Source organism: Lepisma saccharinum, chromosome 21, assembly GCF_977018435.1.
Source record: "Lepisma saccharinum chromosome 21, izLepSacc3.1, whole genome shotgun sequence".
NCBI lineage: Eukaryota > Metazoa > Arthropoda > Insecta > Zygentoma > Lepismatidae > Lepisma > Lepisma saccharinum.
The window spans coordinates 39,277,836-39,303,311 of NC_139249.1; the positions used below are offsets into that span (position 1 = coordinate 39,277,836).

Here is a 25,476-nt window from a genome sequence, read left to right on the forward strand (position 1 = left end):
AACCTCAAATAACATAAACATAAAGTTTTAAGAAAAAATGAAAAGCGAAGCTAACTCACACCGATAGCCTAACAAAAGAAGTAGCTTATGACTAGGGCTCGGAAGTTGAAGACCTATAAATTGCCAAAAAAAAAGAACTATAAAAAGACCTAATAAATATAAAATAGTACCTAAAAACGAAAAAAAGGACGTATAAATGTGATCCAAATTAATTAAAAACTTCAGTTTTAAATACATATTTAATGAATAAAAAAATAAAAAATTCTGGTAGTATGGAACACACAGTGCGAAAAAAACTATATGAATGAAATGCATCTTCTTTCAGACATTATATATTTTTTAGATTAACATAATTTGAAAAATCATATTTGAAGAATCATATTTGGCCCAACCACACTAGGGTTACAGAAATAGGACTTCGGAAACCTTACCTCAGTTGGCATTGCAGTATATCACAATACCTAGGTGGTCATCTCCAGGTTCTTAGGTGTAAAGGATCGTCGGTTTTCAGACAGCACCTTGCGAAACATCGAGAAACTTCTCTCCACATGAACGGATGTTAAGGGTGCATACTTGAAGCAAGTGAGATCTCGTGGTGAAAATTCCTCTTCAAAAACACTCACATCAAAATGTTCTCCTTTCAATATTTCACTTATCTTGCACATAATTTGCTACTCCTGGTTTTTTCAAGCACTTTTTTGCTGACGGCTTTTCCTATTTCACCTTCACATTGTTCCAATTGTTGCTGTACATCACTCACCTTTGAGAGCACTGAATGCATGGTTTCATTACGTTTTTCTCTCGTTTCAGGGATGGTTCAAAGATATTTCTTTCTTTCTTTTTTTTTTATTTCTTTACTACAGAAAGGATGTTTAAGAGGTGATGAACTGATGATGATTCGAATTGAGAATGGGCAGCAAAAACGTAGTCGAAAGGTTAAGTTGCAAAGAAAGCCGTTAAGACCTAAAAAAGGCTAACAAGGACCAATAAGCCATAAAAACACCGAAAAAGGCAAAAAAAAACAAATAAAACCCACCCTTTTCTGGCCTACAATGACCCAAAATAAACATATATGTAGACTGAAAACAAAAACCGAGCTAAGTGCCAAAATCTAAGTTCCGATAAAAACAGGAAAAACATTGTCTTGGAAGATATCCTACAAGATTAACATTACCGTTCTAGGCTTACCTCATTAGACGGGGCTTGTTTTGGAGGAAACGCAGCACACAATAACCTCCAAGACGTCCAAGTGACCACAAAACCAGTCACATGTCGCTTGGCACATAGCCCGTATTTTGATACACAGCAGGTGGCACTTAGACCAAGGCGCATTCTTATGGCTAAAGTTTGAACTACTTGCAGACTGCATATCACATAGCCCGGTTTTTACCGCACTGGCATAGGCCCATAGCACATATTTTAGCAATAAAATGGAAATCGATTGTTGTGGCACTTAGCCCGGTTTTTATTTTCAGTCTACATATTATGTTGGGCCTCGTCTTCGGAAACTAGGGGGAAAAAAATTCCCTCAACTTCCGACTCCTACTTATGACTTTATCACATGAAGGCACCACTAACTGAGTAGAAACTAAGTATGGTCGTTTTAGCCTGGTCTCACACTTACTTCATATTTTGTCCCTGTGTTCTTTACATGCTGTTTTCATGACCGTCAATATTGAATTGTCGTACAGTCCGAAGCAGAAGAAAGTTGAATATAAATGTTCATGAGCCCTTGCTGCATTTGTCTGACGTCCAATGTGTTTGTTGCAGTGACGTTGCGTCAGAGTTCATTACCTTGTACCACCATTTCTGCATCCGACTGTACACAGTTTGTCACATGGGGTTCGTACAATCATGTGTTCTCTAATATATCTGTGAGCTTAATATGAATTCATAGGTACTGAATTCGAATCCTGGTTAAGACTTAACATTTTTTTTGTTATCAAGATAACTGTGTCGTACTTCAAAAATCACGTGAAATAATTATATTAAAATAAAATTCTGATCAATCTACTTTTAATAGTTTTTAGAGAGTTAACAAAGATATTAAATTTCGGTCTGACATGAGAACATAATGTGTTCTGAAACAGTGCTTCTATTTTGTTTATTTTCCGTAGTTTTACATCGATTATCTACAACCCATACCTTTCTTGGGAATCGAACCTAGAAAGCGTTGTGTTGCAGTAACACGCTCAGGCAACCACTTCGCCACAGAGGATGGTCTAAAACGTAATTTATTACAGAAGAGTCATCACTGAACAAGACAGAATGATACCATAAAAAATAACGCACTTATTAACTTTTAAAAATTGTTTATTATAAATGTACAAGTATCTTGTTATATGCACTTTATTAATTTATTTTGAACCTAACAGTTTATTGGCCGTTTTTGTCCATAAATATATGACATGCACTCATACATAAAGTATAATTTACAAATTCACAGCAACATGGCAACGATATTCGAATAGCAACAATAAATTACTTACATAAGTTAAATACTATAAAATTGTACTTGCCACAACGATCTGTTCTCAGAAAATTGTTCACCCTTTTCTTTTCTGAAGCATCATTATTCGGATTGTAACTGTTCATTAATAAATATTCCGACATATCATTGTCCTCACTAACGGTGGTTATCATGTAAAAGTCGGTTGCTCATTCGCTTGTTGCTGCTGGTCATTTTGCAGCGTCTGCCAGTAAGAATTGTAGAAGTTAAAAGGGTCCATGCTCGGGAAGTTGTTATTGAATTCCCCTTCTGGGACGTTTTGAGGGATCCCCGGTTTGTTCATGCCTAGTAGGTCCATTCTTCGCTTGTTGAAATTGGCGCTGTGCTTCAAAATGCTGACGATGGCCAACACCAAAGCAAGCTTGCCAACCAGCAGCGATTTGAAAGACAGGAATGCCAGGGCCACCAACACAACAGGTTGCACCAGCATTTGGCCGAACATCGGGAAGCTCATTAAGAATGGAAGGTATTTTCTCAGCTTCTTTATCATGCCTGGAAAACAGGAGAAACAGAATTAATCATAACAAAACTTACAGAGATGTATTGCTGGCGAGATTCACACCATTCTATTTCCCTTATGACATAAAAATATACGGTTAAAAGCCATAACATGCAGAGGTCATTGAACCTTTCAACACACTTTGGTCGGTTCGACGACGTGATTGGCTTTCGCTGAGACAGCCCTCTCTGGCATGTGCTCTTTTGGCGGGAAGGCGGTACAGTTATGCCTTTTGCACTATACATTTCCTTTTCTAATAATATATCATATTATTCACGAAGGTGGTAAATCAAGGATTTTATCATTTTGTTAATGCCAGTGCAATGTGACATAATATGCACTTTCGCTCCCAATAATCTACAAGTATGTTGTACCGTCACGGACACTTGTGGGTTGTAACACACCCATTGATTTCCAACATAGAAATGTATGTGACTGTACATACACTATGATGGCATGGAATGACCTCTCAAACAAGGGTACTGGGATGCCTTCCGTTAACGCAGTGTGGGCAACTGTATGATCCTGGCCGCAATATGTACAGTAATTTCAGATCATATATGGACGTCAGGTCGTATGCTAAATGTCATTTTTTTATTTATCAATAAAGAATCTGCCAATATGAATTGAACACAAACAAAACTTTAGAAAATCGAATAGAAATATTCCTAATACTGAGATAGAATTCCAACAGAAAGTGCAACAATTAATAAACAAGGCATCCCAAAAATACCCAACCAATTTCCGAAATTTGGACAATTAAAAGTTTCAAGTGTACCTTACTCTACGGATTAATACGTTTTGGGGCTGATAATAATACCTTCAATACTCCAATAAGCGTGTACAGTGGGATCCATGAGTATTACCGTGCAAATTGTCCATCACCATGTTCGTGCACTTTATTTGACCCAGTAAGAGCTTTAAGAATTAAAAGAAAACTCAAAACAAGCTGTTGATAACTTCTGCATCATCATGCATAAAAATCCATCGCTTAAAAACGCATCGCATGTAAGAGAAAAATTAATGAAAATAGTCATGGACAATTTGCACGGTAATACTCAAGGATCCCACTGTACATACACACACATACGTACAGTGGTGTATTGAAGTATTGTTACATTCACACATACACGTACAACAATCTTTGAACTGCAATTGTACAGTACAGGAGAGGAAAATACAATTAATTTGAAATGTACGAACGGTTTTGAAATGTCGAGAGATTGACAACTTGTCTTAACATCTTTTCTCGATGTCTAACACCATTTAATTTATATAGGTATGTGTTATAGCTGCACCGAAGGGGACCTACGGGGAGGGGGGGGGCAGATCTCATCATTTTTTAATTTCCCTGAAGAAAGTAGGACATTATTAGTATTTAACTTCATTTATGCACCCTCAATAGGATTCAAGATTCGTTTTCCGTAGTTGAATCTTGTTGAACAGAATCCAAGTGCTTGAACATTTATAATGTTGTGCATGGTGTAATGTATACTGTGACCAATACAATAATTCGCAGATAATGACACAAGATGGAGCAATTACAATCTCATTTCGTAGTGGTTCTAAAGTTTGGTTCGTACCATATTCATAATTTGTAGTGTTTTGCATAATAATAATTTCTAAACCGGCTAGCGACAATAATCATTTCTAATAAGTTTTGATTTGGAGGACATTTCTAGCGACTCAGATAATCCTTAAAACGCCTATATTTCCGCTTGCTTTGAAAATTGAAATTAAAAAATCCTAAAATTTAGATTAGATTACGATCCTTGTCTACTGATAAAAGTTGCTGAATGGCTGAATTTTTATTTCATGTTATAATATAATCCTTTGGCAGAGACTGACACCAAACGTCTCTTAAGAGTAGCAAAAGCTTAATCCAAGCATTTGAATACAAATATGATATTCAAAAGTTTAAGTTTCGAATATAGATGGAAGTGTGCGTCTAGTAGAGAAATTTAATGTACTGTAGGGTTGAAATATAGCTGTGTAACAAATTATATCAGGCTAATTTTTATCTTTATTAAAGTAGCATGTATCTGCCTCTTGGATAGTTATTACAACCAAATCTTGTCAATAAGGAAATGTGTGACAAAAAGTACGTACGGAATAATAAAGAATACAGAAATAATAAAAAGTAACAATAATATAGAAGTTGGACATTAATATTGTGTGTTGCAGCTTCATGTAATAATAATATCAACAACAAAGTAATGATAAAGATAAATTTAAGAAAAGTTGGTAAGATATCCAATTGTTGCCCCAAAATATATTGTTTTAAATTTTGTTTTCAAGCTATTATGTAAGTTGATAACTTGTTATTAAGAATAATTCTAGTATTTTACTGGACAATTGGCAGGGGCAAGGGGAAATGATGAAAAATATGCGAGATATATTAAGAAAAATGTATTAGCACAAAGAAGGGTGTGTCAGCAGTTGGCCAGAGAATTCATTGAAGGCCTCTTCCTTTTCCTCTCTTTTGAAGGGCCTTTTCTGATTGAGCCACATGTGTGATTCTGGAACACACATATCAGAAAATGAAATAATTTTTTAGTAGAAAAAAACAGAAGTTAAGTTTTAGGAATTATGTAGTCTCCATCCCCTTTTAGGCAACTGAACGTAAGTTCAATGTACGTTCAGTAGCAGTGTGGCCAATATCGTCTACAAAAAAATCTAAAATTCAGACAGACTTGCCACCTAGTGAGTGATGTCCCAACTCAGGACGTCCCAATTCAGGAACTATGACGAAAGTTCCCAAATCAGGAACCGATATTTTCAGGTGCAATGTTTGAAGTGGGACGTTTCCAATTCAGGAACTTATTATATTTCACTTGAAATATTCGAAGTGGGATGTTTCCAATTCAGGAACTTATATTTTCACCAGGAATATTCGAAGTGGGATGTTTCCAATTCAGGAACTTATACTTTCACGTGGAATATTCGAAGTGGAATGTTTCCAATTCAGGAACTTATATTTTCACCTGGAATATTCGAAGTGGGATGTTTCCAATTCAGGAACTTATATTTTCACCTGGAATGTTCGAAGTGGGATGTTTCCAATTCAGGAACATATATTTTCACCAGGAATATTCGAAGTAGGATGTTTCCAATTCAGGAACTTATACTTTCACGTGGGATATTCGAAGTGGAATGTTTCCAATTCAGGAACTTATATTTTCACCTGGAATATTCGAAGTGGGATGTTTTCAATTCAGGAACATATATTTTCAGGTGCAATGTTTGAAGTTGAAAGTTCCCAACTCAGGATCCGCTGCCTCGGGAGGGAAGGGGGAGAGGCAAGAAACGGTTTTTGAGATGTTTTTATCGTTATCCTGCACGTTACCCTGAATTGATTGATTGATTGATTTAGTTTATTTTACTTCGCGTTTTGTGCCTCGTGGCTAATTTGCGAAGATGAGGATGAGTGATGAAAGGATGAAATTGATGAATGGACATTCACAAACAACCAAGCCCGACCAGGATTCGAACCGCACGTTACCCTGAAATAATATACCCTGTTTCTACTATCTCTGGAGCAAGGCCGCGCATAGCGTCAGAGAAGTGAGTGAAATGGAGAGGGCAGAGCGAAGCAGTACACGCTGCTTGGAATTTTGGTAACTGCAGTCGCTTCCACCTCCATGCAATCCCGTTCCTCTCACGTGTTCATTGGTGGAGCCGTCTCGCGTCACTACTTATGCAGAGACTTTTTTTCGTTCCTCTGCTCCAGAGATAACTGAGACAGAATGTACGTATACATACACATCCACTTGCAGAGAAAAGTACTGCGCTTGTCGGGAAGTTTCATCTTTCCTGTAATATATTTTGAGTACGTTGCAGATAGTTTGTTTGTAGGTTAGGTTAGCATTTACACAGATGTAAATAATATCAACTATTTCAAACGCCAATTTGTTCTCCTCCGAGGCAATTAGTAGGACTTCCTGAGTTGGGAAAATATCCAGCTGGTAAAGATGAGTTCCTGAGATGGCACACTGTTTTCATTGGAATATCCAGAGTTCCTGAGTTTGGAAGTCCTGAATAGGAAACAAATCGTGGGCGAAGGGGGTTACACAAAGGAAAGAATGGGAATGAAAGGAGGAGAGGAATCGGAGAGTTAGAAAAAGGCAAAGAGAATGTGGAAGAGAGACAGAGAAAGAATGAAGAAGAAAGAGAGAGTGAAAGAAAACGAGGGAATCAACTGAAAATATTTCATACACTTTTCAGCTCATTCTTACAATTCCACTGGTCCTGCTTTCGAGTCCCGCTTGCATAATTCTCTATCGCAGAAACTTCCTCATTTGAGGACAGTAATGTGTCCAGAAATTTCATAAAGCAGTGTCATTCTTAGGCAGTCAATTCTACATTTCACCCCCTCCCCTTTTTGTATTCGGAGTTTTTCTTTATTAGGTAAGTCGAGACAAGATTATATGATCACCCAAATTCTCTGTCCAAATATTGACACTGCCCTTATTTGTACTAAATGGACTTTGTTCAATATATTTTGCATATTTTTCACCATTTCGCTTCATCTCTGTCACAAATATGATATTCAAAAGTTAAAGTTTCGAATATAGATGGAAGTGTGCGTCTAGTAGAGAAATTTAATGTACTGTAGGGTTGAAATATAGCTGTGTAACAAATTATATCAGACTAATTTTTATCTTTATTAAAGTAGCATGTATCTGCCTCTTGGATAGTTATTACAAAAAACTCTTGTCAATAAGGAAATGTGTGACAAAAAAGTACATAGGGAATAATAAAGAATACAGAAATAATAAAAGGTACCATTAATATAGAAGTTGGACATTAATATTGTGTGTCGCAGCTTTCTTTCCTATGAAAGGTATGTATAACGTGAATTAATAATGAATATCATGTAACAATAATAATAATAATAACAACAACAACAAAGTAATGATAAAGACAAATTTAAGAAAAATTACTAAGAAATCCAATTGTTGCCCCAAAATATATTGTTTTTAGGTAAAGAGAATGTGGAGGAGAGACAGAGAAAGAATGAAGAAGAAAGATAGAGAAAGAAAACGAGGAAACCCACTGAAAATATAAGGTGCTGTTTCGTTTGTGCGTGGTCGCATGCGATGACTGCATGCAGTCGCTGCACACATACGTCAAATGGAATTCACCAGAAGCGGTTTCGTTTGCGCATCGAACGCTAGAGAACGCATGCGGCTGCTGCAACGACTCCTCTGGAAGCAGTCAGCTTGCAGCGATCGCTTGCGTTCCAGTAGGTTCTCGTGTTCCTCGATTGCACAACTTGCGTTTCTTGCTTGGAAGAATGAGTTTCAGCGGCGCACTCCCAACCTCGGACCTGATAGAGACAGGATGTCTAGTTCTTCTCGATCTTCGACACCCCATATCGGGGAGAAAAGACGTAGGGAGTCACTCATCAAGAGCCCAGGCTCGAAAGGATATTTCAACACCAAGCGCGGTGCAGTAAGTAGGGATTTATACCCATATTTTACGGAAAATCACATTCCACCATTCTTCGTATACACGGCATCGTGCACCCTCTTGCTAAGGAGGTAATCAAGATCACCTCGGAACCACAAACTTTCGTCTACAATCAGAACTACTTCAAGATTCTCTGTGAAAATAGAGAAGATTTTATATCCGTCAAACATTTCCTACGGAGTGACAGGAAACCAACAATCACCTTCGCCATAGGATCAGCGTCAAAAAGCTTCCTAAAAGTCATATTTCGTCACGTCCCCCCGGATCACTCGGAAGGGGAAATATTTGAAACTCTCCAGGATTTAGGATTCGTACCAGACTCTGTTAGTCGACTACATAAACATCCAGAAAATTCGTCAGGTACTATAGATCGACCACAAGGAAAAAAACCTTGGGACTAAAAGTCCCCGCGCAGCTTTCCCTTCTTCCCTCCACCTCGGGCCAAAAGGAAGCATGGTCCACTCTCCTCCTCCCCTACTCGCGGGAGTACAGTGCACAGGAGTCGCGGGTCTGCGCAGGTTGTTTTGCTCGTGGTTCCACTATAAGGTACCCACATCTATGATTGTCGTAACTCTGCGTCGCGGTATTAATCGCCGCCCTGTTACGGATATTTATGGATTCGTCTCCATCGCAAACTTTAATGTTAAGGTGGAAAAACTCAGATCGCGTCAACTGGTTCAGGGCCACCAGTGCCAGCGGTATGGCCACGGCCTACGCCACTGCTATACACCTCCACGGTGCGTTAAGTGCCCGAACGAACATTGGATCAAGGACTGCCCGAACCGATCTCAAGATATCCCACCAAAGTGTGCTAACTACGGTGGGTGTCACCGCAGTTATTATAAGGGTTGTCCCTTATATCTACGGATACTTCAGGCTTCAAGTTCTACCGGCTCGCCCAAGTCAAATAGGAACCCCAACATCAAGGAGAAGAAGATGCCTCCACTCCAGGCAACAACAACACCTATCCAACCAGCTTCGACTTCGACGAATAGCGCCATTCAACCACAGGAGCCTAAACTCAGACCAAACGCGGCTGTACCTTCTCCCAGCCAATCAAAGGCTTCCACGCGGAGACCATCACCTCAGATCACCGACCACATGGAGGACCTGCGTCGGTTGCTACTTCTACTGATTGATTGATTTGTTTTTTAAGTCCACTTTATGCACAGTAAGGCTAATCGGGACTGGACCTACAGTTTAAAGTGGGATCCGAACCACTGTGCCAAGTGCCCCACCGGTTATCGAGAATAGAACAACTGAATAGAAACTGCAGGGAAGCAGTTTAATTAGTGGCCTTGACAGAATTTCAGCAATCTACGAACAAAAAAAAATATTTTAACAGTTACACAGTTTCACTTATTTCGGTGATTTATCTACATACTTCGCAAGTTTTGGCTACATAAAAATCCGGCCCTTGGAATGAGTGTTGATGAACGAGAAGATGAGGAATAGCCTGACAAGTTAAGTCCCGATATGCGCAGATCGGCTGCGGAGCACTTCCTATTACGTCATCTTCCCCACCACTCTTCTACGTACTTGTCTGGCTTTGAGACTACGAGTGGTGCCAACTCAGCAAAATTGAGCTAAAACAAATATGACAAACTAGTTTTACTGTGTAGATCGTCGGTGCCGGCTCATATCAGTTTATCAATGGTTCATTTGATTTAATCCGGTCTTTGAAAATGCGAGCGGAGCGCGGATCTAAACTGTAGTATTACGCACGCGCGTTAACGTTTATAACGAAGATAAACTACTGGGCGAATGACTTCATTTTCTGAATGCGACATCGAGCAGTGGCCTGTTTTTTTTTGTTTTTTTTTTTAAAGCTGAGTCGGGTGGGGGTTATTTTGTTTATCGTACAACAATCACTACAAGAAGGCAATAACACGCTTGCCTGTGTTCTTTTTTAAAGCACTGAAATTTTCTTGCTCTTTACTCTTGGCTGCATATTTTTGAAATGCAAAAATCAAATCATGCCGGGTCCAACGAAATCCACAATCTGCTCTGGAAAGCCTCTTAGAGGACAGGCCAGGGAAATTGTTTACAATGTTGCAACATATTTGCGAAATCAGGAGTTACATAAACTTAAGTATAATGTTGTCGAGTCCACAAGCGCCGCCACGGGAATATCTAAATGGATGGTTTCTCAAGTTTTAAAAGAATTGGATTGGATTGATTTGTTGTTTTAAGTCCACTTTATGCACTGTAAGGCTAATCGATACTGGACGTACAGTCTAAAGTGGGATCCGAACCACTATGTGCCTCCACCGGGATCCCTTGATTACAAGGCGACGACGCTACCACTACGCCATCGGCGAGTTCAAGTTTTAAAAGAAGGAAAAAAGTCGTTGGCGAAAGGTGAGCTTAAGTTCTGTACTCTGACAGGTAGAAAACAGCCCAGGAAAAAGCGAATACAAATTTCGTTGATAATCCTCAGATCATTCCCCTCCCTCCAGATTGCAACACTGCGAACCAACGTCGCTCCGAAAAGTGGAGTGGGGACATGTGGTGTGAGCTGCGCAACAGCTATTTGCAGCGTCTTGTTTTCAAACTTGTCGAGTTATAGACTTATTTTACAACGGTCTGGCAATGTCGGTGAAAAAATTGCCACTGCATTTAGAGTCACAGGCAAACCTTAAATCCCTGCAAATGGTAACGGAACAGGGAAATCAAGCCACTAATGAGACGCTGAGTGTGGGAAATATTATGTTTATATCACAATCCACAAATTCGATTTAAATATTCAGGAAATATTGATAAATGCTATCAATAAAACATTCGTCTCTGTTTGATGATTGTATTCATCCAATTATTAGAACCCACTACGATAGTACTAAATATTGATTTTAAACAATAATTTTTCTTACTGTTTTTGAAGGTAATTTCTGAATATCTTCCTTAATAGCACAAGAAAACAAGAAACAAAATGAAATTGATTTATTCTTAAACGAAAATATGTGTCGAACTTCGTTTCATTGTACTATATTTTGTAATTAAGTTGTAATGGTATCCTTCATTTATACATCTGACCTGTTCTCTTCCTCTTGCGAGTTTTTACCAATATTCTAATTTCTTTTGTTTTAAGGTGTACAAACACATCTGTCTCTGGATGTGGCCAATTTAGATAGCTCCAGCTGTCACCGTTGCATGCGTCTGCTGCATAAACGAAACTTCCCCACCGATGCGCCAATCGCAAGCAATCACAGCGAATCGTATGCGACCATCGCACAAACGAAACCGTACCTTTAGCCCTATTTACTTATTAATTCTCAGAATACCTTCTTACCCCCCCCCCCCCTCCAACACACCACTGTATGTATTCCCATTAGTAGCATGATTAGCAACAATCGTGTTTTTTAAAAAAATAATTTCAAATAATACGTTCCTCAGAAGCGTGCGGTAAGGCAAGGCGGGGCAATCGCCGCTTGCTTTCTTTATTAAAACACTTTTGATATCTTAAGTTCGAGTTTTTCAATGCCTTCATACACATTAGAAGGAAGTTTTTACTATAAGATATTTACATTGCAGAATTTTCATTTCCCTTATTTCCTGTTCTTTTGGCTTGAGACATACACCCTTGACGACGATGGGAGATGCGGTACGACTGACCGTGTTAGAAGAAGAGGACTGCTCGCCTTTCTCTCCGCTTTTCGAGTGACTTATGCAGTTCGTGCATGGACACTGTCCATGCCCGTTTACGAAGAAAAAATGCCGAGAGCAAGCGACACCAAGACCGCATCTGTCTTTGGCAAGGGTGTTGGAAAGAAATCGTCCACACTGGCCACAAGTGTTGCTAACTTCCAGAATTTTCTGTGCATCCGTAGCACCACCTAACGCGGTACGATTTCATGTTTGAAACTCTATAGTAATCAACAAATTACATTATGAAGTTAGCCAGTGATCACCAGTCGTATGCTATTTATGAGAAATAAGTAAGAAACCGAAACCCGTCCGTTTATTTAAGATCGAAACTTTATGCTAATAGGATGTTTATTATTTTCAGGGTTAAAGAAGAACGTAATTTAATTTACAGTTGCCCTCAAATATCAAGTAAATCATTATTTTCTTCATGGTTGAAATTTACAAGTTTATATCGAGAGGCTGTTTTTCTTCTTTAAAAACAGTGCAGCAAAGATTTGATTTTACGGTATGTATGCACTTCACACACTCAAGCCCGATACTTCACCATTATGCACATTATTGTAAGTAGGGATGTGTGTAGGCCTATATTATATTTGAAATTGTTAAAATTAACCGAAACGAAAAATTAACCCATCGCTAGCCTATCACGAAAGGTCACGGCACGGCCCTGACGTTCCTGTATGTTTAAAATAAGTTTGAATAATATTCAACAGCGTTATAAACAAAAGCTGCTACAGAGGGATTCATACAGAAAAGGAACAGTTTAAAATTTAAACTTTGAGATCGTTTCTTCATGAATATCCCAAACGTATGGGCGTTGATCGTGGAGCAAATATATAATTGGTGCTTGTTTCGTTTCGTTGTCGTGGTGGGTTTTCTTTGGAGAGTTCCAGCTGGTTCAGCTCTGACTACAAATTTCTTATTCGGTCTGCACTTTGGCAATTTTTCTAGAATTGAAGTTTACTTTATTTAGGACTACTTTCATTGGTCTTTCTCTTCTGGGCTTTTCTGTAGTGTAACTAAGCAACTGCTCTTTGCAAAAAGTGATGAGCTTGCCGTACGACTGTCTGGATTTTAGCCGTAGCTTCATGCCAGCATGGAGTGGTCGAACTTTTGCTTCTTCGTCGCCGATGTTTTTCATCACTGTTGAGATGAGTCGGTAACTAATTTCTGCATTGTAGATGTAGACAGCATGTGGCTTCATTGTCTTGTTGTCTGTGGAGAGAGGGTGGATGGTATTTCAGATGTCAATAGGGTTGACTTTCTGAGTTGTTTGGATATGTTTACGGATTGGCTTTTTCGGGATAGGTGTAGGATTTCGTCGTTGATGTCTTCCTCGTCCGATGTGTTGCAGGGATATTCCTTTTTTCTGCTGTTGTTCCCTTCTTAAGTGTCTTGGTAGTTCTACCCTTCCATGGACTGAAGGTTGGTGTTCTCATCCGGTTCTTTGTGGAAAGGGGCTGGTGGTTTTTGAGTCCCTACTTGGCTCTTGTGCTCTTTTTGAAGTGCCATGTCCTGATTGGCCCTTGAACACTTTCAATGATCTGCGCTGACAGTACAGGCGACGAAAACCTGTCTCCTCCGCAAAAATTAGTTGAATGTAAACTATTTAGTTCCAAGCTCTGTGATACCAAATTGAAAAGAATTGCAAATTTCTATTATCATATAAACTGTATTATACTTTTTTACTAAACCTTTCACGCTTTATTAATGGGGTTAATATCTCGTAGAGCATGACATTTCCATGTCATTTGTTAACCACAGAGTTAATATAGTACCTTTGAAGCGTAGGCGTATTGCTGTCATTTAAATATGACCCAGAAAACTTAGAACGAGCGGGCATAATCTAGATATTCATAAATTAAAGTACACAGGTGTTATAATTTCAGTTCTACAGCTTCTTGTCTTCCTCCAGGCCCGTACCCAGGAGAGGGGCCATGAGGGTCATGCCCTGCCTTCCTTGCGCTATGAAATGTTTTAATGTGAACCTATAAACACTTACGAAAATAGCATTGACGGTTTTTCAGATTTCGAAATAATTTCGATTTGGTCCTTGATTTAAAATAAAATATTGTGGAGAGGTCTGCAGTCTTCATTATTTGATCATTTCAGTTTTATGATAATTGATGCAAGGATACCGATTTAGTGGGGACAGCCCATTCTTTTCAACTACTGTTCCGACTTTTTTAGAACTGCGAAACATTCGTTAACTCACATTAAGACATGTTCATCATTGTTAGAATCATTGCTAATACGTATCTTTAAATTTGTAAATATATTATTTTCTAAGCATAGAATTGTCATGGCTGTACAGTGGTAGTGGTATTGAAAACAATTAATTTGCGGAATAGAGTTCTATTCGAATACTTCTGAGAATTGAAGGCAAACAATAAGAATCATGTAAGCCATGTCGGGCCGGGGAGGGGTTCTATCGGCGAGTTATTTTCTGTTCCGTTACTTTGTACACCCAACTGCAAAAGCGGGCAAAATATCCATCACCAATTTCAATCATTTTGTTTTCCACACTCTGATGATAATGAATTGAATTAAAAACACCAATGACTAGCGGCTAACATCTTCCTCGAATCAACAGAGTTCCGTTTCTGAACAACACAAGAGGTGGAAGACAAATTAATGAAAGTAGCGATGGACAACTTGCCTGCTATTATCTTTGCCGTTGGCTGTAACACAATATTGGAACTCTACAATTGCATACGCCTAGCTGCAATACTGTGCTTACAGTATTTCATATTTCTTCCCTACATTTTCGGATTTGCCCCCTGCCCCCTTCCCTCCCCACTTAAAATGTTCTGGGTCAGGTCTATCCGTCTGGCTGCTGTTTCTTTCTTCCATTGCGTATCTCTATTCTCTACGCCCGAATTGCCATTTATCTCTTGCTACTGACCTTTATTTACTCTTATCTGACTTACACATCCCCATTCACCCGTTCTAACTCTTTTGCAATTCTTTCTTTCAGGAGTGTACATTCTAGGCTAGCAAGGCTATATGCAAAGCCTGAAGTCTAGAGAACAAAATACAGGAGAAAAATCGATCAGAATCGTTAATAAAATTTTTCATATCAGTGAGATGATGGTGGTGATTCTGGAGTTGGCAAGCTGATTTCTTATGAGTTGGCAACCTGATTTCTCATGAGTTGGCAACCTGATTTCTTATGAGTTGGCAACCTGATTTCCTATGAGTTAGTAACCTGATTTCCTATGAGTTGGCAATCTGAATTCTTATGAGTTGGCAATCTGATTTCTTATGAGTTGGCAACCTGATTTCTTATGTGATTGTAAACTTATTTCTATTCATAGCCTAGGACCACGTGACATAGTGAGATAGCTCAGATCTCGGACTCAGTATACGCCACTGCTTTCTTTAAACTGATTTACTCTTCTCTAGCCTGTTTCAAAAATCACTCCATCACTATTTATCTCTCTCCCCTTCAGCTTTCCGGTAAAAAAGCGTGAAGTTGAAGGAACCGCTGACATTCATTTCAAATAACGAGCCTTGGCAGTAGTGTCTCGAGTCTCGAAAGGTAGGGTATGAACAACGTGTTGCAGCATGAACTTTGGCAGGGTATAGAAGTCATTAAGGCAAATAACTATTCTTCATACCGTTTTTTTTCTTTTGATGCCTCGTTTCTACGCTACGAACACTCGAAATCCGATAGTTTATCCTGAATATACGTAACCACACAGCCGCTAATGCTTTGAAATTACTGTAAACAAAATGTAGAACTTACCTGTAAATAATCAGATAGATATGGGCTTGATTTGTTATGTCTGAAGAAGTCACGTAGTGCAAAAAATTTGGATTTGTTCACTGGCAGGGGCAGGATTTTTTCGAGGTAGGGGCTAGAAGGCAAATATAATATTGGGATCGTACGACTATAAAGGACAGTACCACAGATTTATGCATCCACACTACTATTTATAATAATATGAACAAAATATTAATCAGGAACTTTACTTTTTGCCAACTGGGTCTAACAACCTTTTTTGTTATTCAGTAAATATTCAATTCTGCATATATTTGATGTTAATTTCTTTGCCAGCGCACTTGTTGTGTTTATGCAAATCTTTACTGCAGGTAAGCTAGATAATGGATACGTATTGTTATATCTCTATTTTAACCTATTCATGTAATAATTATATTAATTATAGCTCGATAGCTGTGTGGTAGAGCAATGGCACGGTATGCAAGACATCGGAGTTCGAGTCCTGGTCAAATCTGCATTTTTCGTTGAAATTTCTTCGTAGTGCATCTCCTGTATGTGCTTAATCTTCATGAATAATTCATCTTTAAACTAAATAGATACCTCTCAAAATTTCTGTGCATGCAAGATCAGGCCCCTATGCGTATGCGAGTGGATTTGGTAAATATTTTTGAATGCCATACAAAAGTCCCAGAAGTATAAGTCTCGATTTTTACCGAGACAGTCTCGTTCTAACGAGACGAGTCAGACAAGGTCGAGACTTGTCTAGGTCCTATACCTAAGAGAATAAACGAAAGAACGGAAGAAAATCTGTAGTAAAGGCAATATAGATATTCATAGGAAGAAAGACGATATTCCAGAATAGCAGAAAAGTTGAAATTAGGAAAACTAATGCAAATATAAGTAAGAATTGAAGAATAATTAAGAAAATTGTTAAAAAATTTCACTTCTAGAGTAATATTCAAGTGACTTCACTTGTATCTCTCTTTAGGCACTCATAATAAATGCAAGATTTTTTAGTATTAAGATAGTTTAACCTACCTTTTCCACCGAATTCACTCATTGTCCTTGCACCGCCCTCTGTTGCCAAAACTCTGACGTCAAACAGTCCGTTCCTGTCCTTGAGGCGCGAAACAAAGATTTCAAGCCCGGGAACTGCACTGATTTTTATTCCATGGGTGTTCACCATTCTGGCCATCTCCTCCACCAAAGTATCCTCCACGTGGCCTTTCGATCTTGCAGTCCCGTGTCTCCTCGTGCTGTTGACCGCAGCGCTGCTAGCGTTAGAAAGGCGTACTAGCTCCACTCCTTCCGTCAGCTTGTAACTCCTCATTCTCTCTATCTTCAAAAGGTTACTAAGCACTTTAGACTTCACACACTCTATGTCCATACTTAGGATGCAGTCTGTGACGGATTTTGTTGCACCCAGAGCGCATCCTATTGCTGCAAGGATCAACAATGGACAATGTAAGGCGCGCATTGTGGTGGAAGCACTATTACAAGATGGCGACTGTATTACAAGATGGCGACTGAGCACTCACGTTGACTTTAGCATTTGAATAACGAACGCCCTCTGAAACAACTTATGATCGAGTGTCTGAAACAACCTTCACCGTGTGTCTCCGAACAGAAACTAGTAATTGAATCGTTCAAAGGCGATCATTTATGTCCATTCACGCGCCCTATCTAATTCATCAAGTGAAATGGTCAATATCTCCAGATCTCGTCGCCAGAACTGTTGAAGAAAGTTCACGTATTGTGGCTTGAAGTGTGACATGTCTCACCTGACACCCAATCGCGCACTCTTTCAAGTTCGCTGGAGCATGCATATATTGTATGCAATAAAAGTGAAGACCTTCATTTGTTTGATGGTGGTGTGTACTTAACAATCTTTTGGCCAGCGGGCGTGTCAATTGAAGATTTCATTTACGGTGTGAAACTTCTTGACTTTAGCAGATTCCGAACACGTATATGAGTTTGTAACCCTCACTTTCATTCTCTGCAGAGAATAATCCCTAATGTGTAGCCAACGTGCCTAATGGTGCACTTGTAAGTTAAAGAAGTGTTTGAAATGAAGAGGATAGGGACCCTCCTCTATTCCTAGTCCTTATATTTCATTTATTGACTAGCTGATTACTCAGCGTTGCCCCGGTATTTATTTATCCCAATTTTCTATTAGACAGGAAAATGATAAGTTCTAACCAGTGTTGTGCCGTAGACTATAAGTTTACGTCTACATACGTTGTCTACACGTAATCTACGCGTAAATTACATATGGGTTGTAGTTTACATACACTACGCAGATAATCTAAAGTGCATTAAAATTAATTTTCAAGGCTTTCATGAAAGGAAAGTGATATTTTCAACTGTATTGATTCCTAACGAAATGGAAAGAATCCTATTTACAACAAAACAAAATTTCTCTTGTCTTCTATTATCAACTATGCAAGAACATAAGTAGTATGCAAAAAACAACAGATGGCAGTCGTGAGGCAAGAGTGGTCTTTTCCCCATAAAACACTAGAATATTTCATATATTAGGTTTCTTCCTAGGTGAGAAATTGTTCGAATTTGGAAGGAAGAGTATGAAAAGTTCTCACACATCAGCAACTGATACAAAGTATAATTTTATTTCAATTCCACGGCGCCCTTTGCTAAGTTATCACCTTTCGTCATGTTGTTTACATAGATTACGTCACCTACGTGTATCAAATAGTCTACGTGTAGAATGTAGTCTATCGTTGTTTACGCGTAGACGCACATCATTGGTTCTAACTATAGTGTAAAATGTAACTAATTTTATTGACAGATATTTAAAAGTACAAGTACAGTATTTTTGCATATTTGCATGTTTTTTTTTCCTAAAGGAAAATCCATATGCTCTCAACGAATTTATCCATTTCACTTGATGTGGATTACTCTGGTAAAGTTTTATAGTGCATATAAATGCATATTTGGGACGTTAGTGCATATTTTAGCTTAATGTGCATATACTTTGCATTATTGTGAATTTGGGAGCAATTTTCATGTAATGGTCCGTTTCAAGTTTGTCTGCTTCATTTTCCACATTCTTTGTGTCGGCTTTAAAAAAATAGCCTACCTCGTCTGGTCTTGGGTACAAGTTGGATCAAGGACATTCCAAAACTCATCGCACAGCGTTGCAGGTGATCTGGTTGCCAAGATAGAGAAACCCCACCCTTTCATAATTTGAGGATTATCTGTTAATGTGACATCTTGATAAATCTCTGAGTGTGTGTGTGTGTGTGCTGCAGAAGTGACAATAAATGCAGAACAAGTAACAGCACATTGCTCCAACAGTGGGTAGAAGGTAACGATGCGTTTACCATTGCCGGCAGAGTTATTTATTATTGTCAAGTATGCTCTAAACATGTAATACATTTCATGTATTTAGAGTAGTTTTTGGCAGAAATTTGCCGAAATGGAAATTTACCACGCTCAAACAGAGCTTCCAATTATGGTAACAGAAAACCTAATTTACCTGTATAGTGCGTAGGCTTGGACACTGATTTTTATAAACTTGGGTAAAACTGTCATATGCGGGAAATCGCTCTAACTTCTCTACTTGTTTACATTCGTACTTACCTATTCTGCATTGCGAAACATTGTTTAACAAGGGATTTCGCTTTTTTCAACGAAATTAGTATCTATTGTAGACTTATCGAGTAATTATTGTTCGTTCTTTTCTCGCTTCCTGAACACGCAAAATGGGGGGCAAATCTTGACTAGCGTTGTGTTTCAAACGGCAAACCAGAGTTTCAATCTTCTTAACAGAAAAATCCCCACATAGCCCCGAAAACCATTCTCGCATAGCACCAAAAACCATTCACGCATAGCCCCAAAAACCATTCTGGATCGTATAACCATCCACGAATAGCCCTCAAAACCATTCACGATAGCCCCACGCACCATTAAGGTAAGGTTAGGTTAGGTTGCTTTAGTAAGGGCAATATAGTGAAAAAAAACTGCATGTTTGGAAACACTTACCGGGGGATTACGTCATCAGATGCTCGCAACATCCGGTTCAAGTACATGGATGGAAATGCAAGCAACAGCTTTCGTGCATCGGACGGACATTATTATAGAAAAATACATTATTTAGCGGCAAAATAGTTTGAAAAATGCTAGAAAACACTTCTACGAACTTCCGAAATTACACAGAAACTCAATTCCGTAAGTACTTTCTCCTGTAAATTTGAAGAAATCCATTTCCCGCATATGACATTTTTATCTAAACTTGTGTTAATTTTTGCGGACAATGCAGCAGTATAACCTATTGATGGATCATTGTGTTATTTGAGAACAAAATAAGAAGACAGTAGAAACTAAGGGAATGATGGTCAGATGATGAAGATATACACTATGAGCGTATTTTATTCTTAAATTATACATAATATAAATACAATATCGTTTTGCGATTATGTCTGTCGATGGATTGCAGCTAAATATTCAAACAACATATTTGTGAGGATTAAACATGATTTTCGGGTGATTTTCTTCACGAAAGTAGTTGTGAATTTAGGTCCTAATTTTACTATTAAAGTAATTGGAAGTAGAAAGATGGCAGTCTTAGAGAAACTGAGATAGCGTCCGTGGGATTTGTGTACCTATTGTCTATTGATATATATTTAATGCACTATTTATGAAAACAACGATAAATAACGTCTAGAATATTTGAATGCTAATGTAAAAGAATAAGATATTGATTAATTGAACGAAAAGAGCATAGTGTTTCCAACAAAATACTTACATTATTATAATTGCAATATTGAAGTTTTTAAAGCGAGCCTCCAGACAAAGGAATGCGTGTAATATAATAATTTTGTTACACGAGACCATATACATTTGTAAATTAGTATTTTTTGGTGATCCTAAATTGCACAATTTATTACACATTCATTTCTATAATTGCGTTCAGTGTGTTACTGATACATTTACTGTGCATGTAAGGCGTACAGAACTTTAAATTAGGTTGTTTTGAACATTTCTAGTGCATATCTTAAGTGCACATTTTGTCCTTTTGTAGTGCATATTTTGGCGTTTTTAGTGTATATAAATCCGCCCCATATTGATTATAAATAACACTTTTAGTTTCACCTCCAGGAGCAAGAATGAAAAAATTTAACGGCATTGGGAGTGTCACTATTCATCTTAGCGATCCCGAAAGCTATGGATTCCACACTAATAACGGTTGTTTTCCATTATTTTTACATGTCATCCCCTTCCCGGCACCTTCCCTAGTGGTGTCAGGGGTGTCTTACCCCCACAGTATTTCTTTCGAGATTGCAAGTGATACGTGTACCAAGTTTGGTTGAAATTGCTCCAGGCGTTCGAGAGTTATGCCGGAACAAACAAATACACACATACATCCATTTTTATATATATATAAAAAAAATAGATTGATTTTGTTTTATTTTGCTTTTCTGCCACTTTTGGCTAATCGCGAAGATGAGGGTAAGTGATGATATAAAGAAATTGATGAACTCACAAAGAACACCCCTACGACGCAAGGAGCCCCGGATAGGAATCGCGGCATGAGCACCTAGATCAAGAAAAATTTACTTCCCTGCAAGGTGTTATGTGTGTTGCCTACCTTTACGGAGTTTGTAGAAGTTGCCATTGAAAATTTGCTATTTAAATCCTTTTATCGCCGAAGAGTTAGGCAACACACATAACGCAATACAGGGAAACAAGCATTTTAGGATCTAGGTGTCCCGATTTTATTGCCGGTGAGTGTACCTCAAGGAAGTTGGTAAGGACAATTGATAGTAAATTGATCTTGCCCAGAACGTGGACAGATGAAAAGCGTTTCGACAACATAAGACGTTCGGGTTTAGTACTACCAGACAGTTATAGATTTATTATTTATAAATGCATAAGTTCATAGCGTTTTATAACATACGTTAATAGGAATACAATAATTAATTAACACAATTACACAGATGGTGAGCTGAAACATTTTTATTGTAGTCTAACAATACACAGCCACAACAACACTCACTCAGTCAGTAGTGTAGTCGCCTTCATTGTCAATGACCATCTGCCAATGTTGTGGGAGGAGTTTTATGCCTTGCCTGTAGAACTGCTGTGTTTTCAGTATAGTCCACGCTTTTACTTCGTTAACGTCGAAGAACTGAAGAACGTGGGTGGGGATAAATAGCGGGCGAGTTGTTTTTGTCCAATCACACTCAACCTTCAGCCAAAGGACGCAGCTGTCATTCTGCTCGTCTACTCCACGTGAAGTCCTTGAGCCAATAGGCGCAGCTGTCATTCTTCTCGTCTACTGCACGTGAAGTCCTTCAGCGAATGGGCGCAGCTGTCATGGTGCTCGTCTACTCCAGGTGGAGTCTCAGTCACATGACTGCAGATACGCTGTTGCCGTACCATGCAACTTCAATGTGGAGACCGTGATAAGGCGGAGGGACAAGGTGGCGTAGAGTAGATGTGTGGCAACACTTTGCGTTGAATGTGATTGTTGCAGCTGGTGGGCGCGCTCCGTGCACTTCAAAGCCAGCCGGTCGTTAACGTAGCTAGCGCGTCGACTATATATGGCATTAGCCCCGTACACAGCACAAATTGTTTTTGAGTTGAAGAAATCAGTTAGCCAAGTTTCAAGAGCAGCTTCATTAGGGAAGACTTTCTACTGCTGCACTTGATCCTTGGTTAAACTGTAAGAGCAGAATGTGCCGGGAATGTTCAACTTTGTCCACTTGACACGCCATCTTGTTTCGTCCGCAAAACAAACAAAATGTGATCAGAATTAGAATTCACCGTGTCTTCACGAACACAAAACTACAAACTAAGCAATAACAATGGAATGACAGACAAGGAACTCTTTGACAACGCAGTGATGCCAACCCATAACAAAACGCTACGAACTTATGCACCGACCCAATACTTAGGTGGTAATACTGAAAAAAATATGATGAAAGGGAACATTCTGCACTTTTATTTTCTTCAGTTGAACTATGAGTAAAGATTATTTTAAAAGCACGCGTGCGACTTATCCCTCCTTATATCCTGAGATTAAATCACCATTTACACAAAATTACATGAGCTAATTCATTTATAATAATAACTCGTGGGGCAACAGGCCTTAAGAGACAGAGACTACCTAACGATTACCGGCATCACTCCCACATGCCTAAGTGGGAATTCATTTTGGATGGAATTTACATATATGTTTAGAAATTGCATTCTTTCAAGAATGTGTGAGTTGATGTAAGATTAATGTTAATGTGTACAAGAGGTTTAAATTCTAAATGTTAAAGAACAAGGATTGTAGGGCACTTGGTGTAGAGCAACAGCTTAAACAAGTAGAGAAAATTAAGAAGTAAGCTAGTTTATTGTAATTACACACTCAAAATGTTCACCTACACTGTTCATTCCAAAGACACCAGCCAGTTAGTTGTCGGACCTCCCTTCTCTATTATTATTACAGCATTTACTCTTCGGGGCAAGCTTTCCTCTAAGTTCTAGTATATTGCTGGTGATTCTTTTTTCATTCCTCCTGTTGCCTAGTGAATAGTTTATGGGTGGTTTTCGGTCAAGTGGGCCTGGCACGCAACCGACGCTCCAGTTCATCCCAAAGATGAGCGGGCCAGCTAAGATCACCCACCTGATTGTTCTCAGCCCACGATGTAATGGACCATGTTTTATGGGAAGACGCATTATCATGCTGATAGAGAAAAGGTGACATTCCAAACTGCTGCTACAGTGTATAAATGTCCCCCAATGTTGCCATTGACCAAAACCAATTGCCCGAGCCCAAACCAGGAAAACAGCCGCAGACCATGACACGACCGCCAAGTTCACTTGGGTGTCCGGTGACTTTTGGCTATGATTTTCTCCCACTTAATAAATAAATTATTATTATTATTATTATTATTATGTAGGGTATTGTAAAATAACACAATATAAACGTGGCGTTTCAACCTAATAACAAGGTCTTTCTCACACTCTGAACCAAATTTAGAAAAACAAAAAATGTAAGGTGAAACGTCACGTTTATATTGTGTTGTTTTACAAGAAATTTCTGCCTTGGTCAACATTTTGAGTGTTTAATTGAACATTAAAACAAGGCTTAATAGTGTTAGTTTAGTGTAATATTTCTGTTTCCTTGTTGTTATATGTTATTGAGGAGGACAGGTTTTAGAAGAAGATTTCAGTAACACTCTTCCGACCACCTGAAACCAGTATGATTCTTTACTTAGAAAGTCTGAGGCAAGTTAAATCATAATTTTCTAAATATAAATTTTGTTGATTATTTCCTGAACGCTCATTGGATAAGACAAAGGGAGATGCTTGCCTATGAAGAGCTGAGAGTTTCGATTCAAGAAGCTAATGGAATATAATTACTTTGCAAATCTCTTTAAGAGATCACGAAGTGCCTTTTAATGTCCTGCTCGGGATTCGAACCACTACACAAGAAACTTTTTCATAGTCTGTAACTTCTGATAAGTGAATAGTAAATTCGCGTTACAAGAAACAACTGGTCATGCTTTCAAACGACACGTAAAGGAATCAAGCCCGAAGGCTTGTCCTACATGAAAGAACTTTCGCTTTTACACTTTGCACATAATAATGTGAAGGTTGGTTTGTCGATTGATATAAGCATTTTACGTCTTTACAGTTCTCGATTATCATCCCTGCAACTTCATGGGTATGAGTGGAAAAAGAAAGGAGTTTGAAAGAGATCTAGCAAAATGCATTGGCGAAGATGCAGTATGATTATTTTTTTTCGCAGGCGTGTCACAAGGATCGATATTAGTCCACTTCTGTTCATCCTTACACTTCAGTGTTGTTGATATCACAATGGAAAATAGAGATTTCACCATCATGCACAAATACGAGTACCAGATGCCCCAATAAGATATTTCTCACTGTACCCATGAAAAAAAGACGACTTTACTTGGGTGCGATTTGCATGGCGAAGCTACATTAATGATAAGCTACAAGAACAATGAAATTGGTCTGTGAAAGCAATATGAAAGTACAAGTAAACAAAAGCACTGTGGGGGGGGGGGTTCAGGCTCTGATAAAAGTTAAAACCATAGAAATAATAATAACAATAGTTATGATTGTTATTGTATAACTATTATAAACTAATAAAAAAGTTTCATTCCTATAATAGTTATTATTACATCCTTCATTGAAGAGGCTGTTGTATGAGCGAATATGCAGCGCAACATTTTTTTTTGACATTTCAAATACAGTTAGTGTACTGAAAATGCATAGTACTATATTTTGTTATTTACGTTCATGCGCCTTGTTCAAGAAGATAATTTAAGTTAGGGGAAAATTTTGGTCATGAAGTGTATGCTGTGCGACCTCTCACATAAAAAAAACTTAATTTTTGGAATTTTGAAAACTATAGAATCATTTATTCTTTGGATTAAATGGTAAAACATGGTTACTTTACACCCAACTTTTTCGATCTCGCATATTTTTTACTTTAGTTTTTCTGTTGGAATCATGGGAGTCGGAAGTCAAACGGGTACGTCGCCCCCCCCCCCCATTGGAATTTGGTATCGTTCACTTCCAAGTTACAAAATAAGCAGAAAGCTTGTTATTTGTATTGTTACTTCCAGAAATAAAAAGTTAATTTAGTTT

General features: G+C 38.4%; 2 protein-coding genes across 2 annotated transcripts in view; one reads left to right on the top strand and one right to left on the bottom strand.

The window, feature by feature from the left end:
- Positions 1 to 25,476, top strand: part of LOC146004360 (uncharacterized) — a 163,237-nt gene that overhangs the window by 129,163 nt on the left and 8,598 nt on the right. The window lies entirely within an intron of this gene.
- On the bottom strand, positions 2,542 to 17,467 carry LOC146004307 (uncharacterized). The gene is made up of 2 exons (XM_083143042.1): positions 16,888 to 17,467; positions 2,542 to 3,001 (listed from the first exon to the last, which is right to left on the bottom strand). The coding sequence occupies exons 1-2, from the start codon at positions 17,324 to 17,326 to the stop codon at positions 2,640 to 2,642; spliced, it is 801 nt and encodes a 266-aa protein (XP_082999168.1). The 5' UTR covers positions 17,327 to 17,467; the 3' UTR covers positions 2,542 to 2,639.

What these genes read in the sequence shown, in the direction of transcription:
- LOC146004307 (XM_083143042.1), bottom strand. Translation starts at nt 17,326, where the DNA reads ATGCGCGCCTTACATTGTCCATTGTTGATCCTTGCAGCAATAGGATGC. An exon ending in GAGTGAATTCGGTGGAAAAG is followed by an intron (nt 3,002 to 16,887) that starts GTAGGTTAAACT and finishes CCTGTTTTCCAG; the next exon opens with GCATGATAAAGAAGCTGAGA.